General features: G+C 39.2%; 1 protein-coding gene across 30 annotated transcripts; it reads right to left on the minus strand.

Moving 5' to 3' along the window:
- Positions 1 to 297: 297 nt before the first annotated feature.
- On the minus strand, positions 298 to 16929 carry LOC139975999 (FAST kinase domain-containing protein 5, mitochondrial-like). Of its 30 annotated transcripts, none has more exons than XM_071984339.1 (12): positions 16050 to 16929; positions 9165 to 10626; positions 8683 to 8786; positions 6975 to 7140; positions 6513 to 6554; positions 6349 to 6390; positions 6185 to 6226; positions 6021 to 6062; positions 5793 to 5834; positions 5354 to 5671; positions 2812 to 2926; positions 298 to 1503 (listed from the first exon to the last, which is right to left on the minus strand). In XM_071984339.1, exons 2-10 carry the CDS (start codon positions 9790 to 9792, stop codon positions 5628 to 5630), a joined length of 1152 nt encoding a protein of 383 aa, XP_071840440.1. In that variant the 5' UTR covers positions 9793 to 10626; positions 16050 to 16929; the 3' UTR covers positions 298 to 1503; positions 2812 to 2926; positions 5354 to 5627. The 30 variants fall into 30 exon arrangements, with proteins under 30 accessions (XP_071840440.1, XP_071840438.1, XP_071840439.1 ...); XM_071984337.1 differs by lacking the exon at positions 16050 to 16929 and adding an exon at positions 13032 to 13169; XM_071984338.1 differs by lacking the exon at positions 16050 to 16929 and adding an exon at positions 13043 to 13133.
- Between the last annotated feature and the right edge of the window lie 2363 nt (positions 16930 to 19292).

The following is a 19292-nucleotide window of genomic DNA, read 5'->3' on the forward strand; positions in this document are numbered from 1 at the left end:
AAGAAATAATCCACCTAAAATGAAGGTCGCATGAACTTTCTTGCAGATTTCCTGAGTGACGAATTTGTAATTTTCACCCGATATCACGCAACTAGATGGCTGCTATCCAGCCTGGCAAGTGCCATCTCCAGCGATCTGGCAGGTATTGAAATCTGAAATTTTCTTGGTACGCTGCGCGCCAACCGATGGTGGCGCTCCGCTTAGATAGTAGGCCTACTTACGGCCGGAATACTCGAATCGATTACGTCCCCCCCCCCCCACGTTTCAAATCGGACTGACGCCCCTGGTAAAGGATAATATATATATATATACATGACAATTCAATACTTTGTTGTGTCTTTTGTGTTTTCTTAAAACTGTAATCAATTTTCATGCAAACGTTTTTCTTACTTTTTATCGTAGTCTGTAGCCTTCTTTAGTGCAATGGATATTGACAAGGTGCTTCGAAAGGAGATGGAAATGGACTGTGTAACACCCTCTAACCCTCATGGACTTGAAAGAGGATACAATATTCCAAAAGGTATCCTTGATAATATATATGTATATATATATATATATATACATATCTATATCTATGTATTTATACATATATATATGTATATATATATATAAATGAAAATCGTAATGAGTTGGAAAATCAAGAACAGTGAAAAAACTTTCAGCCTCCACCGGGATTCGAACCACGGGCCTCCCGCTCTGTACTCGGACACCCTAACCACTGGGACAACAGTATTTGAATATCAGCCAAAACTTAACAACATTAATCCAAGCGGGCAGTTTAAACCTGAATGTAAGCAATCTTCAATGTTTTGTTCGTTTTTGTTTGTTCTACTGCAGGAGAAGCTTTGAATATTCATGAACTTCTGGAACGCATCAATCGTGGAGAAGGGTCGACCGTATCTAAATAGATTGCACAGCCTAAAGTATAGGTGTAAAGTAGCAACCTATATTGAAATAGCAAATTTCCAGGTTGATTGTCCGCAACACTGGTATATAGATACTAGCCGTATACCAAACCATCGGTGGATGAAATGTGTTTGTAAACTTAAAACAGAAATATTGTCAAACAGTTTTCAGGGAAGATGCAAGCCTTTTGCATTGTGCCTTAGACATTTAACAAACTCTTCAGTGATTGTGGATTTCAGAGAACAAATGCCGAATGTAGAGGACATACGACTGTTCTAAAGCCAAAATACCAACTACCCTGGCAGCAAGTTTGTTCCACCAGCTATATTTGTTTCAATGCGCTCTGCAATTCACGGTTGGCTAGTAAATCAAGGAGGACAACAATTCGGCATTTGAATACACTCGTTTGTCTGTGACGTTCCCGTTGCGAAACACATTCCATCCGACCAGTACGTTATCTTCTGTGATTTGCTCCATTTGTGATACACTAAATTTTAATGCAACTCTTTTCAAAGAGAACTGAACAGTTTCTTTTTCAAGTAATTTCCTAGCAGCTGGGCCGTGTCTTCCAACAAGCTCCCAGTCGTGATAAGGAATCTGGAAAAATGATACGACGATCATGTTAGCACACTTGGACAGTTGTGCGAAATATGTTTAACGTCTTCACTGGACACAAGATACTGAAACAACTTCAATGGAAGGGCTGCATTGTTAACAGCTGAGACTGTTCATGTGAAAACAGACGGTCTTGTGTGACTACTGCACTAAAGAAACAGAGGTTATAACTGATGGCACTGTTAATGTGTCCATAAAATATATTTGTGTAAACATGTTGATACTACGCCTGCCAGTATCATGAATTGATAGTTAATTTTAATGACATAAAATACATATATTTCTCAGGTCTGAAATTAGTGCAGGTGCCTATTATACCTAGAACTTTCATACCACAGTATGTATGGAAACAGAAAGTATTCATAAAGGAAGAAGCCTTCTTTGAAATGTATTTGTACTCGTCGTTTGTAATATCTTTTCTCTAATTTTCATGCAATACTTCGCTGCACAGCTTTGTGTTACACATTAATCTATTGATTAATACTAGTCTATATTATATTATGCAATTACCGATGCAGTTTATTAGATTAGCTAGTCAGATTATCTTCAAATTGGTAAAGGAAAGTTTTGCATGTTTTTTTTTTATTTTTGAAAACTTTTAAAATTTATTTACATTTGCTTATTCCATGTTAATTTTCATAGTGATATGAAAAAGTGGCCTGCATGACACATTTTTTTTGGGGAATGAATAAGATTCCTTAATTTTTCACCCATTGATGTTCTTTGGCATGTACCAACCATAGCAGTTAGATTTCACTGTAAGGATATAAATCCTTCACGAATTGCTTTTCAATTAATATACAACTCTGAATACATCCTTTACAAAGAACAACATTACGTAAGAATATTTCCTAGTGAGGAAATTGATAAAAATACATAAGAGACACTTAAAGCAGGGTTATTGCACTTGTCAAATATGATCAGGCCACTCCCTAAGGACTGCACATATTGATCACAGGTTGTGTACTGGCCACAATTGAGAAAGGGTAAAGTGATACAAAGTTCCTACTTGACTTTACAGATATCTTTGTAATAGTCAAAGAGTTTTAAGTTTTAAAAACCAATACCATAAAACAGGATACGCTATGTAGACAATATTTAACATTTTCAGTTTAGTGAATTTTTGTTTTTTAACTTGAAACCTTTACAGCAATCACAGAGGAAAAAGATACGGTTTACCATTTAGTCAGCGGGCAGCAACTATATCCTTAAAGGAAAATGTATATCCTTTAGAAAATTTGCATGTTTTTTTTTTACTTGTTGCCAAAAATGATAACCGATATCACTTACGTTGATAACATGGTAACCTAATTCAGCTAGATGTCGTCTCTTCATACTGTGAAGACCTAACAACTTATTGCCTCCGAAGTGATGGTGGTTTCTCGAAGACACTTGTATCGCAATCCTGGGTAAGAATTGAATGGAAAGACATGATCCCAAATACTACACAATTTAAACTGATCATTTATAAGTGTGGTTATGGTCTTGGGTAGGACAAAGTATGACAACAGAAGGACATAAAATGATTCGTAATCATTAAATCGTTGTCATTTGATTTTAATACAAAATGCTCGATACATTTTGAAAATTGCTGACACATAAAAGATTTAACCTGTTTACTACCAGCTAAACTCATACACTAACCATTATGTAAGCAACTTGAACTGATGTGTCAAACACAAAATGGATGCTAACACTGTATCATATAGGAATTGCTAAGTAGTAATTATTAGTCTAACAAAGTAGTAATTATGAAAATACAGTGGAAAACTTCACTGATTTTCATTTGGAGTACCGACTTCTGCAATTTGAAGATCTGGCATCTCCAATTTGGAGAACCGGCTTCTCCAATTTGGAGATTCGGCATCTCCAATTTGATGATCCGTTTTCTCCTATTTGAAGATCAGGCTTCTCCAATTTGAAGATCCGGCTTCCCAATTTGAAGATCTGGCTTCTCCAATTAGAGGATCCAGCTTCTCCAATTTGAGGATCTGGCTTCTCCAATTTGAAGATCCGGCTTCTCCAATTTGGAGGTCCGGCTTCTCCAATTTGAAGATCCTGCTTCTCCAGTAAGAGGATCCGGCTCCTCCAATTTGAAGATCCGGCTTCTCCAATTAGAGGATCCGGCTTCTCAAATCTGAAGATCCGGCTTCTTCAATTAGAGGATCCGGCTTCTCCAATTTGAAGATCCGGCTTCTCCAATTTGGAGGTCCGGCTTCTCCAATTTGGAGATTCGGCATCTCCAATTTGATGATCCGTTTTCTCCTATTTGAAGATCAGGCTTCTCCAATTTGAAGATCCGGCTTCCCAATTTGAAGATCTGGCTTCTCCAATTAGAGGATCCAGCTTCTCCAATTTGAGGATCTGGCTTCTCCAATTTGAAGATCCGGCTTCTCCAATTTGGAGGTCCGGCTTCTCCAATTTGAAGATCCTGCTTCTCCAGTAAGAGGATCCGGCTCCTCCAATTTGAAGATCCGGCTTCTCCAATTAGAGGATCCGGCTTCTCAAATCTGAAGATCCGGCTTCTTCAATTAGAGGATCCGGCTTCTCCAATTTGAAGATCCGGCTTCTCCAATTTGGAGGTCCGGCTTCTCCAATTTGAAGATCCGGCTTCTCCAGTAAGAGGATCCGGCTCCTCCAATTTGAAGATCCGGCTCCTCCAATTTGAAGATCCGGCTTCTCCAATTAGAGGATCCGGCTTCTCAAATCTGAAGATCCGGCTTCTTCAATTAGAGGATCCGGCTTCTCCAATTTGAAGATCCGGCTCCTCCAATTTGAAGATCCGGCTTCCCAATTTGAAGATCCGGCTTCTCCAATTAGAGGATCCGGCTTCTCAAATTTGAAGATCCGGCTTCTTCAATTAGAGGATCCGGCTTCTCCAATTTGAGGATCTGGCTTCTCCAATTTGAAGATCCCGCTTCTCCAATTTGGAGGTCCGGCTCCTCCAATTTGAAGATCCGGCTTCTCCAGTAAGAGGATCTGGCTCCTCCAATTTGAAGATCCGGCTCCTCCAATTTGAAGATCCGGCTTCCCAATTTGAAGATCCGGCTTCTCCAATTAGAGGATCCGGCTTCTCAAATTTGAAGATCCGGCTTCTTCAATTAGAGGATCCGGCTTCTCCAATTTGAAGATCCGGCTCCTCCAATTTGAAGATCCGGCTTCCCAATTTGAAGATCCGGCTTCTCCAATTAGAGGATCCGGCTTCTCAAATTTGAAGATCCGGCTTCTTCAATTAGAGGATCCGGCTTCTCCAATTTGAAGATCCAGCTTCTCCTATTTGGAGAGCCGGCTCCTCCAATTTGGAGAGCCGGCTCCTCCAATCTGAAGATCCGGCTTCCCAATTTGAAGATCCGGCTTCTTCAATTAGAGGATCCGGCTTCTCCAATTTGAGGATCCGGCTTCTCCAATTTGAAGATCCGGCTTCTCCAATTAGAGGATCCGGCTTCTCCAATTTGAGGATCCGGCTTCTCCAATTTGAAGATCCCGCTTCCGAACCTGAAGATCAGGTTTCTCCAATTTGAGAGACAATTTTTCATTAGTAATAGTCCTTCAACAGCTCTGATCTAACATTGAGATTAACATTTTCATCAACTTCACATTTTGTTCTACTTTCATCTTGAAGGTCACCTTCAAAATATATTTTCCACAAATGGGGAGGAGAATCACTAAACCAAGATTCCTCCACCCACAGGCTGCTTCAGCTTGTCCTCCTTTTTCTCTCAAATAAAAAATGCAACCCTATAAATATATATATATATATATATATATATATATATATATATATATATATGAAACCTACACTTGTATCAAAATATAATATGAAACACAATACCATCTCTGATTGGCTGATACAGGTAATGGCTGAGGAAGTTGGACTTGCTTAAGTCTCCTCTCTTATGGATTGTCAATGCTGCCTTCCTTTTCTTCTGTTGTTCTTAAGGTTCTATCTCTACTATGAAAGATGTTATCATGACCTTTCTTATGACCAAGGTGAGTTGCACTTGTGACAGATTTAAGTCAAGTTAAATGTGAAATGATGTCATCGTTGAGAGGTATACTGCTGCTAGAGTTATCATCCCGTTCGGTTGCTGGTGATGTACTTCCATTTATTGGTAGGGGTGTATTGGTGTCATCCAAGGAAATTCAATGTCTGGAGGAAGGAAGAAATTATGAGAGAGAGTAAAAAAATGGAAAAATAACCGAAATGTAGATAACAGGATTTATTCAGAAGAACAATTAAGAACAGGTCTGGTTATAAACACAAAACTTACTAGGTAGGGGTGTATTGGTGTCATCCAAGCAAATTTCAATGTCTGGAGGAAGGAAGAAAATATGAGAGAGAGGGGTGTATTGGTGTCATCCAAGGAAATTCAATGTCTGGAGGAAGGAAGAAATTATGAGAGGGAGAGTAAAAAATGGAAAAATAACCAAAATGAAGATAACAGAATTTATATGGAAGAAAAATTAAGAACAGGTCTGGTTATAAACACCGAACTTACTAGGTAGGGGTGAATTGGTGTCATCCAAGCAAATTTCAATGTCTGGAGGAAGGAAGAAAATATGAGAGAGAGAGTAAAAAATGGAAAAATAACCAAAATGAAGATAACAAAATTTATATGGAAGAACAATTAAGAACAGGTCTGGTTATAAACACCAAACTTACTAGGTAGGGGTGAATTGGTGTCATCCAAGCAAATTTCAATGTCTGGAGGAAGGAAGAAAATATGAGAGAGAGAGTAAAAAATGGAAAAATAACCAAAATGAAGATAACAGAATTTATATGGAAGAACAATTAAGAACAGGTCTGGTTATAAACACCGAACTTACTAGGTAGGGGTGAATTGGTGTCATCCAAGCAAATTTCAATGTCTGGAGGAAGGAAGAAAATATGAGAGAGAGAGTAAAAAATGGAAAAATAACCAAAATGAAGATAACAGAATTTATATGGAAGAACAATTAAGAACAGGTCTGGTTATCAACACCAAACTTACTAGGTAGGGGTGAATTGGTGTCATCCAAGCAAATTTCAATGTCTGGTGTAAGGAAGAAAATATGAGAGAGAGGTGGAGAGAGAGAGTAAAAAATGGAAAAATAACCAAAATGAAGATAACAAAATTTATTTGGAAGAACAATTAAGAACAGGTCTGGTTATAAACACCAAACTTACTTGCCTGAGTACCTTTGTGTCATAATGGGTAAAGCTCTGGGTTTTATATCTCAGGTACTACTATACTTAATTCAAACCCTGAGGGAATGTTTGAACTTTTCTCTGGACTCTGAAATTCCATCTCCGACAAAAAATTAAAAATTTTCTCTGACCTATGCAACCCACAATGGATCTAGGGTCATTGTATTGTGATAATGCTCATGTTTGAAAGCCAGTGAACATTACTTCTCTGCCACTAACCCCTGTGGATGGAAAAAAAACCCTAAAGAAATCACAAGGTCCATACCTGCTGTTCTCATGTAAGGCAAGATGAAGTGTACTCTGCAGTACTTGCTTCCTCCAACGATAGATTTGACGCAGTCTGCAACCTCTCGTAACTCAGACCTTTGCTTTAGTTCCTCTCTGATGTCACCTAGCATTTGATGAGGGAATGGTTTGGATGTCAAATATTCCTGTGGATTTAAAAAAGATAGATAAGAGATTGTAATGCAAAATCTTTCTTCAAACACCTTCATGTTTTTGGGTTTTGAAAACAAAACAAAACATGGTCTAGTAAATATTTTAAATGTTCAACTGGTAAATTATCCACTACATCAGATGGTAATGCTGGTGACACTGAAGCCCAGGACAGCTTAAAATTTTCCCAAAATTTGGAAAAGAGACTTATCAGACCTGGAAAAATTCATGAAACCTTTAAATAAGTTGAAATTTGATTGAGCCCTGTTCAAAAATCTATGTAAATCTACACAATTTAACCTTCAGTCAAAATGAAGTTCACCAGATGTCTGCCTTTTTTCTGGGGACTGTCCTCGGACCTCATGGACCGTCTCTGGATTAAAAGTGTACATGGAATAGTCTCCGGATTAAAAGTGTACATGGAATACTGTAGTCTCCAGATTTAAAGTGTACATGGAATAGTCTCCAGATTTAAAGTGTACATGGAATAGTCTCCGGATTTAAAGTGTACATGGAATAGTCTCCGGATTTAAAGTGTACATGGAATAGTCTCCAGATTTAAAGTGTACATGGAATAGTCTCCAGATTTAAAGTGTACATGGAATAGTCTCCGGATTTAAAGTGTACATGGAATAGTCTCCGGATTAAAAGTGTACATGGAATACTGTAGTCTCCAGATTTAAAGTGTACATGGAATAGTCTCCAGATTTAAAGTGTACATGGAATACTGTAGTCTCCAGATTTAAAGTGTACATGGAATAGTCTCCGGATTTAAAGTGTACATGGAATAGTCTACGGATTTCATGTACTGTCACCGATCATTCCCAAATTTATTGAAAGGTCCAGAATAAAGTAAATTTGAAGAAACAAATGAACATAGTCTCTAGAGAATGTATGATAGAAACTTTGCACCTTCATTCTTGATATATATCACCACCAGACATTGAGATCTCAAAATCGCACACATTCCTTGATGTCAACATGGTGGGAGGGTTAGGGGGGACCATAATGGACATATTTATCATAATGTTTTCATCAAAGTACCATAAGTCAGTACGCAACTATAGTTACATCAATTGGAACATACGTTGCACATTTCCCTAGGAAAACTGTAAAACAATTCCAAGAGAGACCTACAGTATTACTAGCAAGATACAAACATTCTATCAAATCTGGAGACAAAATGTTGTAGAAAAAAACCCAAGCTAAGAATGAATATATATATATACTTTTAAATTTTCCATTAATTGCTTTCTACTGTATCTATCTACTTGTACTGCACTGATTCCAAAACAGACAGTTTGTGTACTAGTAGTCAATAAGCAAAGAATATAAACTGGGTTATTTTTTATGAAAAAGGTATGAACAGTAAAACTAACATGGAAATGTAAGGTTCCTGTATTAATAAAGAATAACAATTTTTTATACCAAAACTTCCTTGTCCTGTTAAAAGCCCTAATCAATTTAAGACAACAGGTGAAAGACAGATTCAAGACAATGTCAGAGAAATAAATCGAAAAGATTTTGATTTCACTTACTAAGTTCAATCTTTGTTCTAGTTTCACTGGACTCTCTAAAGAAGCAGCAGCATGAAGCGTGAAGAGATTACTCCTAAGATCTACTCCTTCTCTCTCTTCGTAGTCTGAAAAAAGAAAAAACGATACCCACAAGAATAGCTCCTTTTTCAAAGAATTTTACTCCCAAAAGATTTCCACACAATGTTAATTTATAGAACTTGGTAAAAGTTTCGGGGAAATCATGACAAACGACACTGTCAAAATTAAATTTTTGACTGATCGGTCCCATTCTAAGTCGCTTGCCATTGAGATAAATTGTGTTGTATTACAAACTGTGGCAATTCCAACTATCAGTAACTCCATAACAGTACCCCAGTAACTTAAAATGTAACTTTCACCCTGATACTTGGAACATATTCCACAATTCGCCAGTCCAAATTTTACCACTGAACTATCTTTTTGAAATTAAACCCCTCCAAACAATTACAGGAGCCAATACGAACCTTTGATATGCTGTAAGAAACCGTCACTGAAGACCTTCTTCAAGAGGTCACTGGGATAGACATTTATGTAAGCCAACGAGAGTAGAAAAGAAATAAAATAGATGGGAAATGTCGCCATCTCCTCTCCTAATTCTTCCACCCTTGCTTGCAGAACATCGACAACCAGCTTCCAATCAGTGGGTTCGTAATTCAATGTCACAAACGACCAGATGATCTTGGCTACATCCTTACTGCGACACTGTTCGATCTTCTGTAGGACTTCTCTAGAGGCAACGTCCATCAGATCCTTGTGGAAATTATGGAGTGTGGCAAAAATTACCACAAATTGCATGATTGACTTGATGGGGTATCTGTGAGCTTCCTTAGCTATCTGGTCACCAAGTCTTTCAAACAGGCTGCTGTATCCATAGTAGTTATGACAAAACACTTTCAGAATACCGACGATGTGATAGCTGGGATGTCTCCAGAGGTCAGATGCAAACAAGACATCCCTCAACAAATTCATGAAGTCGAGAGAACTGTGGTTGTAGTTTGATTTGTAGAAAGCTGTACAAACAGTTGCGATTTCGACAAAGGAGAGGTCCTTATCTCGTAATACTGTCACAGCCCTGGATTCCAAATCTGACATCAATCTCCTTGGAACACCTCAACTTTCAGCAGCTGTTTCAACTGCCAGTCACTACTTCTGATCACACTTTCTTGACTAAACACATTTGCACATTCTTTGAAATACTTGGATACCATCAAAAACTTGATTTTGTATCTCAATGCAGCTAGATGAAACAGGAATTATTCAAATTCTTGTTGCGGTAACCTGGCGCAAGAATCCGACATGGTCAACAACGACGACAAGAAGTACTTAAACTTAGAACAGGCAATACTCTTGCAAATGCTTCCTTTGAAGACTTAACAAGGATTGGAAGAACTCAGTTAATGCAACTGCTGGTATCCTCCCAACAAGACAGCTATCATTCAATCGACTTAAAATGGTGAGCGTACTATCCTTCTTAGAAGTTGGCGTTAACAGCAAAACGGCTACATCAGCATAACTGGGGCTTCCAAGTTGAAATAACCGTGGAGTTCCTATTGTGTGGAACCTTTCAAACTGCATTGGCGATGAATATTTATCCAAATATTCACTACCATTTAGTAAGCCTTCCAGCTGTACCTTAGAACTATAGAATCGCGATTCTTTGGCTGGAATTGGTGAATATTCCCAAGTTAGGATCTTGCAGCTGCTTGTATATGGTGTTGAGAAACGCATGGTTCTCCAACAAACTGTCAGCCTAGTACAAATTCTCCTGTTCATCATCACCCTGCAGGAGAGACCTCTTGAAAGACTCCTCAAGGACCACCCAGAGACTTCTAAAAGCTTTGTCTTGGACATAACTGTCATTTAATGGGACTGTAGGGTACCCACAGTAGTGTACAGGAAAGTATGTTGCTACTGTACAAGTACATGCTGAGGGAATGTGTGAGGTGGGGGTGGGGGGTTGGGATGAAAGAAAAAAGAATATTAGAGGCTGAAACCTTGATATGTCATAGTCCAAGGAAAAAATGAAAATTGCATCCTAGTTAATTCATTTACAGTTTTTCCTGTTTCAAGATTAAAATCTCTGGACTGCTCAGGACAATAAGTGTAACAGGCTTCAGCCTTTGAAGCTACATATTTTACATTCAAACTTGTGTTGCTAGGCTTAGGCCTAACACTAGTATATACTGCATATATTGCTATGTTAAGTTAGCTTGCACATATTTATTGTTCTGGTTCCTGCAGATGAATGTTCATTTCTACTATTCTGGGCTGGTTGTAACTGTACAATAAGGGGATTCAATGCGATGTGATTTTTTTAGTTTTTACTTAAATCAAAAGAATACTTGAGGACTTGCACTGGTGACCGACATATTTTGGGCATATCAATTACAGACCTGTCAACCTGTTTGACCCCAAAATAGGGAGAATAACATTTTTCAGGGCCCAAAAAACGGGAGAATATGGGGAAAATAGGGAGGTTGGTAATTTTCAACTGAAATTATATAAATACTCCTAAATAAATACAGTAGTCTACAGTACCGCTCATGTATAACTGGACATGTGTATGCGCACAGGATCGTATAAAGACATATAAACAAGAACAATCGCGTATAAATATTCGTTGACAAACAAATTGTCGTGTAGACACCTTGTATAATCCCTGTACGAGTTTATACGCAGGTTATGCTATTGTGCTCAATGAATAGGGTTTTAAGTCGCCGAAAGAATTAGTGAGATGTTTGAAACAGCTGTTTCTTAAATTGTAGTTTAAGACGTGATATTCACCTAGCATCGAAGAGGACGCAGGTAAAGTGTGTGCCAGCATAGAACTTAACTGTTTTTTGTCGTATACAAGTAGCCTACATGCGAACTGCACACATTCGGTACGCCGCATATACAAACAAGTGACAACTTGTGTTTATTAAACTTGTGCACCATGGCATATGCACAGTGCACGCCGTACGACTGTACTGTATTCAGGACTCGACCAAGGCCAACGTACAATAACGACATTGGGCGAAGTCTGAGAACTGACAAAGCAGCCTGATATTGGTTGAGAGTCCCGCACGCGAATTTCTTTTTCCTGAACCTTTCGGGCAGTGTACGTTGAGTTTAGCCAATCAGAGCGAGGCTGTGTTGATGACGTACTACAGTAAGATGGCGGCGTGCTTACCAAATGTTGAAGTGGGGAAATCACATTCGATAAGTCAACATAATTGTTGTACTACAGCAGAAAGTATTAATGTATATAAGCCTTTTCAATTCATGATATAATACTTGGACGTAACTACTTGGACATGAGAAAAAGTGGCGGAAAAAATCCACACGGGGCCTCGAACTCACGGTCTTTCGTTTCCCACCTTATGTTTTGAAGCGACGCATTTACCCGACTGACCATCTTTACTGAGTAGTACGTCATCAACACGAGCGAGGCTGTGTACGTCATCATCACAGCCTCGCTCTGATTGGCTAAACTCCACGTACACTGCCCGAAAGGTTCAGGAAAAGAAAATTCGCGTCCCGCACAGCACTGTGTCAGTCGTAACGTGTTTATAAACAGTCAATCTATTTTTAGATTACACTTATTACGCGATAGGCATAGGACTAACTGTTGGCTGTTTTCAGAAATTTCGCAAGTGATGAAACATTAAAAAACCGGGAGAATAGAATATGAAACCGAGAGGCCGGGAGATTCGGGTAAAAACCGGGAGTCTCCCGGTAAAACCGGGAGAGTTGACAGGTCTGCAATTAGCATTTGAATATATACAATTATGTATACTGGATGGTCAGGTTATTTTAAGTTTGTATTGGGAACAAGTTTAGTATTAGTTAATATTGGTAATCTTCTCTCACCAGACAGCAGTGCATGTCTAGTGCAAATGATAGGAAAATAAAACGTTTGTCTCCGTGTCTAAGAAGTTTACTTTGACTCCATGTAATCTATGTAAGTAATTTACACGAAAATAAAACGTTTCAAACGTCTTTTTTATTACTCAAAGTCATACCATGCGAACATTTTGAACCACGGCAGCGACACATCATACCATGCGTGCAGCGGAATTGGTAGAACATTATACGGGAAAGTTACAGAAACTGGAAAATTAAAAATACCGTAATCCCCATACCACTGATTGACCGAAGGCTAGGTGCTAGGTTCTACACAGACATTATGCTTTAAGTTACATTCGGCCCTATTCCGCGAAGTTCGTGCAAGGTACAGTACATAGCATTCATAGAAATGCATATAACTTTTTTGAAATGTAAAACTGCGTAATCAATACTTATTTACTATCATTAGGCCTATCCTTTTGTAATTGATCTTGTTTATTTACCGTAGTATTACATTTCGTGGAAACCTCTGAGCAATATGTACAGTATGGTGCTCTGCGACAAAATTATGGTCGTTAGCTAGTGAAGTGATATGGCTTTGATATAGACTGAGTAGACTGACATGCATATAACTACATTCATCAACGAGGTAAATGAATCTGGAGGATTCATGTCAATTGGGTGCGCGCGTACCATGTATGGAGGGTCATGTGATGTGTTCCAGGGTGGTACTATACTGATATTTCTCTGTAGCAGTTCGAGAACAGTGTTAGTGACTTCGTGAAAGATTGGTCGGTTCGGACATGGGAAATAACGGCATAAGAAGGTACTGGTACTTCAGGCCTACGAAATAGTGCTAATATGCTAACGTTCAACCTTATTCTCTTGAATGAAGGCAGGCTTTCTACATAATCTTACTTATTAATACAGCTCTAGGGCACGCTTTGTCTCATATGGCCTAACGTTTTAATACACGCTATAAGTTAATGTAGAAATGGGAAATGTTTAGTTCAGTGCAACCACGGAATTCTCCATGGAACAGAGCCTAATGCTGCTCGACGGGAATATAGCTATCACGTTAGGCTACAGGCACGGTTATTGCTAGGTAACGGGTGTCGTCTGCTGCTCTAAGCACGCAAACACATTTACGTACTAGTTGGGTGAAATAATCATGCGTAATAGGGAGAGTAGTATATTAGTACCACCCTGGAACACATCACATGACCCTCCATACATGGTACGCGCGTACGCCCGTATTTACTGTGTGATAGTTTCTCCAGATTCATTTACCTCGTTGACATTCATCGATTCAGGTGGCATACTCCTATTAGAGTCTATATCAATCCGCTCGATTGTTCTCCTATCTCAGGAAAAGTGCCAAAAAGCAGCGGGAGAACATCTTTTGTGACCTGTTATCAATCATAATCTAGTTTTTGTGGCTTGCATGTTGAAAAGCATGAATGGAAGTACATGTGGTGAGAAAATTGGGTCAATTGAGGCAATTTTAGACCCCTTTAGGCCTCCCAGGAGCAGCGTAGGAAATTTGTTTACAACTGAGTGAAGAGGTTTGTTTACAAGTGACGAAAACTTCCCGCTCGAATAGCAAAAAAATGTCACGGTCATGGTACGGAAAATTGATGGTGCCATGAAAGGCCAACTTGTCAGCTTTCCCGTGATGGGTAGTGTTTAGCTAGTGAAAACTTCTATCTAGACTTAGGAACCACATGACTTTTGTGATTTAGTGTGTAAGTCAATGGGGCTTTTTAATAGTCTTATGCTACCTTCAGCTACCTAACATGTAGATTTGTATCCATGAGCCAAACTCACAGTAATACATGCATGCAAGAATCCATAAAAATTAATGCACCAAGTATTGTCATACTCCCATTGAAAAGTGCCAAAAAAAAAAAAACAGCAGGAGAACATCTTTGTTTTATATGTTTTCAAATAGGATATGATTTTCTGTGGCTTGGATGTTGAAGAGCTTGAATGGAAGGACATGTGGTGCAAAGATTGGGTGAATTGATGGAATTTTGTAACAACTTGAGGCTTCCCAGGAGCAGCGTACGAAAATTGTTTACTATCGAGTAAAGGGTTTTGTTTACAAGTGACGAAATCTTCAATTGTCTTGATGTGGAAGCGCATAAATCAAAGTAGAGATGATGTGCCAATAAGGAGGATTGGAGGTGACACAGAGCAGTTAAGAAATTCTGTGTTTAAATCTGGATATGTTTCTCCGTGCGAGCAGACGGTTCAGTGTGCTTAACTTGCTCCTCTTCTAGCTCAAAGTCTTAACTGCGTCATGATATAGAAATCTGCATGCATCCCGACAGGCCAAGCCCTCAGATATCAACGTGGAGGGGGGGGGGGGGTATGATTTGTCAGTTGACAACTTCTAGCTATACTTTAGCGGACCCTAAACGTGACGGACTTAGTGTGTAAGATAATGGAAGGATTACTTCCGGTACGACACCTACAACAGCTATAAAATAGAAAGCTCCTGATTAAAACCCTAAGAGGGCTGCCAACTGTGACTGAAATAAACACCGTCGCGTTCTGACTTTACAGGGATGATAAAGATCAGTCTCTTAACATTAGCAATTCCGTTAGATTTGTACAGTTTTTCTGATCATAGAATAGTTACAATACTACGTTGGCTTAATAGGTACATAGGAAAAGGAAACAAGTCTGCTCTAATCTGAAACTTTGGACTTTTTGTCTCTTCATTTGGACCTTTTTTTTGGATCCAAATTTTGAATGGAAAAAAAGAGGCAACATTTTGAGATAAAAAGACAACATTGTGAGATTTGGGGACTCTGTTTTTCTTTCCCAAGTCCTTATTAAGCCACCGTACAATGCTGACACATGGTGCACACAATATTAAACTGCCACATGCAACCATCACAGTAGTCTACTGCTGTACACATGTAGGCCTAAGTAAAGGTTTAGTAGCTACAGCGTGATAGTCTGACGTCTATCTTGTCCGTGCGCGCATGCAAACAGTGATACAAGAGCGCTCACAATAATATCAGCATAAAATCAGAAGCGCGCGCTCCGAAATATTTGTCTGCATTGCATGCTGTACGTACATAATACCTCCGCGCGCGCGTGTGCGTTGATCTATATACGAGTGTTTACTATACCGTCATACACAGTGGATTTTCAATGGAAAATATTTGTTGTCATTTTGTAGGCGTCCATATCAACACGTACTGTACTGTACTGTACTGTACTGTACTGGGCAGTTCTCTCTCCATTGCAAGCAGTGTAGTCTAGACGTTGGATATATCTTGACGTCGTTCTTCGCCTTAATTTAGTTGTTCGAACGACTCCAATGACGGCCCGGGGTTGCAGAGAAGAAAAGGACGACATTTGAAGACACAGTAAACATAACGTGATTACGGTTAGTGATATTTTACATTATCTGAAGTTATCTGTATGCATGTATATCTGTCTGTGAAGTTAGCATATGCATAGTCTGCAACGTAAACCTAGTCTAGGCCTATCAGTATATGCCTTACTTTTGACTCCAGTTTTATGCACAACGAGAACAGTGTTACGTCATGGACATGTACCTATCAGCAACTGAGGCATTTTGACGGCACTTAATGCTTTCTGGGATCAGTGTAGAAAAGTCTGTAGGAGAGTTAAAATATGTTCGGTCGGGATTGCGCCAGTGATATGTCGGTTACTTCTTGTAGGTGCCAGACGTGGCACGAGAAGTTGAGAGCGCCATCGATGGCCATCTTCTAAATGTCATCTATCCATTAGCGACAGGGCTATTATTCACGATGTTACCATAGCAATGGAGCGTTAGATTCGAAACGGAGCTATTTTTAAACGAATATACAAGTCCCATGGAATTGTCGTGAATTTCATATTTGTTTTGGTCATAATACGTTAAATACAGAGCAAAAGCTAGATAAGGTAGAAATTAGATAGATTTATTCGTCAATGAGCAAAGTTTACCAGTAGAAAGTCCTAGTATGTCATAATTGAATCCTCCACGCTACTAGGTTTTATTCTCGGCTATGTCTGCTGTATCTGCATTATCTGCTTTGTGTACCGTCATGAATACCGCACATTTCGATCGTTTTTAATGCACCGAGAGCTCGTGGCATTGTTTATGACGTTACCGTACCTGTTTGTATCACACTGTCTTTCAAACGCCTGCCTCAGTAAATCAGCATTTAAGAAATGTGAAGTTGTTCTAACAGGAGCATAGCTGTTTCCACACTTAACGGTTTATAATATAAAGGCTAAGTAATGACACAACATTCCCGAAGAACAAATATTATCAAGCTTTTCAGAAAAGATGTCGCGGTGGCCTTACACTGTACAAAAGGAGCATTCCTTTTTGCAGCTACAGTTTTCGTGCTTATGTATACTTTCATTAAAATTTCCAGTGAAAGGCGACGAGCGAGACAGAAATCAAATTTACTACTCAGGTCTTAAGTTCCGATCGAATTCTATTGACAAGTTGTGCAAAATATTGCAATGACCTACTTTGTTTACACGAAACAAAATACCAAATAGAAACAACCACCCCCACCCCCAATAAAAAAAAAAGACAAACAAACAAAGCAAAACAAATGTTAAACACCATGTATATACATGCAGATATTAACAACAACCCAAAAAATAATAATAATAATAATAAAAACAAAGAGTGCTTCGGCGGGGAATCGAACCTAGGCAGACATGAGCATCAATTTAATCTTAAATAAATTGTGATTACTTAGCAAGAAAAAGATGAATGAAAAAGACAATAATTAATTTGAATTATTGTATTATAAAATGGAAGACAAAAAGCTAAAATTAACAAGAGATTACGCCTCATCGAGGCCATGGTTTCACTGAACGTTGAACATCAACCCAGTCCGAATCGACGTGAGCCCTCCATTGCAAGTCAGTCAGCCCACTTCTGGCCCGAAGGCCGGGCTCTAAACGTAATCTCCCGGATGCTTTTGCGAACTAAGGGAGGATACGGAATTGGGATCCTAGGCCCGTATAAAAATTCCACCTTGGCGATGCCATTATAAACAAAGCAGTGTCTGTCATCCGATCGGCGCGATTCACACAGCCTGACAACAAACACCGACGCGCAGTGCTGTCTTCCAACCGTTCAGGCCACCACGCCAGCCTGGTGATTCTTGGGTCGAAATAATACTTAGAGTTCCAGATTGTTCCAAAACAATGTGATATGAATGCATACCATGCCCCAATTGGAGTATTGTACATTCGCACAAAAGTTTAACCGTGAAAAAAAAAACACGAAAAAACCAAAGAAAAAAAAAACACGAAAAGATAAGTAAAACAAAAGCACACACACACACACAAGACGTAAAATGACCTAACGCAGTGCTTGTTTTGGCATATTTCCAGTCACCACGATCGTTTTGATCGTCTTGATGTGGAAGCGCATAAATCAAAGTAGAGATGATGTGCCAATAAGGAGGATTGGAGGTGACACAGAGCAGTTAAGAAATTCTGTGTTTAAATCTGGATATGTTTCTCCGTGCGAGCAGACGGTTCAGTGTGCTTAACTTGCTCCTCTTCTAGCTCAAAGTCTTAACTGCGTCATGATATAGAAATCTGCATGCATCCCGACAGGCCAAGCCCTCAGATATCAACGTGGAGGGGGGGGGGGGGGGGACTGTGACTGAAATAAACACCGTCGCGTTCTGACTTTACAGGGATGATAAAGGTCAGTCTCTTAACATTAGCAATTCCGTTAGATTTGTACAGTTTTTCTGATCATAGAATAGTTACAATACTACGTTGGCTTAATAGGTACATAGGAAAAGGAAACAAGTCTGCTCTAATCTGAAACTTTGGACTTTTTGTCTCTTCATTTGGACCTTTTTTTTGGATCCAACTTTTGAATGGAAAAAAAGAGGCAACATTTTGAGATAAAAAGACAACATTGTGAGATTTGGGGACTCTGTTTTTCTTTCCCAAGTCCTTATTAAGCCACCGTACAATGCTGACACATGGTGCACACAATATTAAACTGCCACATGCAACCATCACAGTAGTCTACTGCTGTACACATGTAGGCCTAAGTAAAGGTTTAGTAGCTACAGCGTGATAGTCTGACGTCTATCTTGTCCGTGCGCGCATGCAAACAGTGATACAAGAGCGCTCACAATAATATCAGCATAAAATCAGAAGCGCGCGCTCCGAAATATTTGTCTGCATTGCATGCTGTACGTACATAATACCTCCGCGCGCGCGTGTGCGTTGATCTATATACGAGTGTTTACTATACCGTCATACACAGTGGATTTTCAATGGAAAATATTTGTTGTCATTTTGTAGGCGTCCATATCAACACGTACTGTACTGTACTGTACTGTACTGTACTGGGCAGTTCTCTCTCCATTGCAAGCAGTGTAGTCTAGACGTTGGATATATCTTGACGTCGTTCTTCGCCTTAATTTAGTTGTTCGAACGACTCCAATGACGGCCCGGGGTTGCAGAGAAGAAAAGGACGACATTTGAAGACACAGTAAACATAACGTGATTACGGTTAGTGATATTTTACATTATCTGAAGTTATCTGTATGCATGTATATCTGTCTGTGAAGTTAGCATATGCATAGTCTGCAACGTAAACCTAGTCTAGGCCTATCAGTATATGCCTTACTTTTGACTCCAGTTTTATGCACAACGAGAACAGTGTTACGTCATGGACATGTACCTATCAGCAACTGAGGCATTTTGACGGCACTTAATGCTTTCTGGGATCAGTGTAGAAAAGT

This window comes from Apostichopus japonicus, chromosome 11 (genome assembly GCF_037975245.1).
Source record: "Apostichopus japonicus isolate 1M-3 chromosome 11, ASM3797524v1, whole genome shotgun sequence".
Classification (NCBI taxonomy): domain Eukaryota; kingdom Metazoa; phylum Echinodermata; class Holothuroidea; order Aspidochirotida; family Stichopodidae; genus Apostichopus; species Apostichopus japonicus.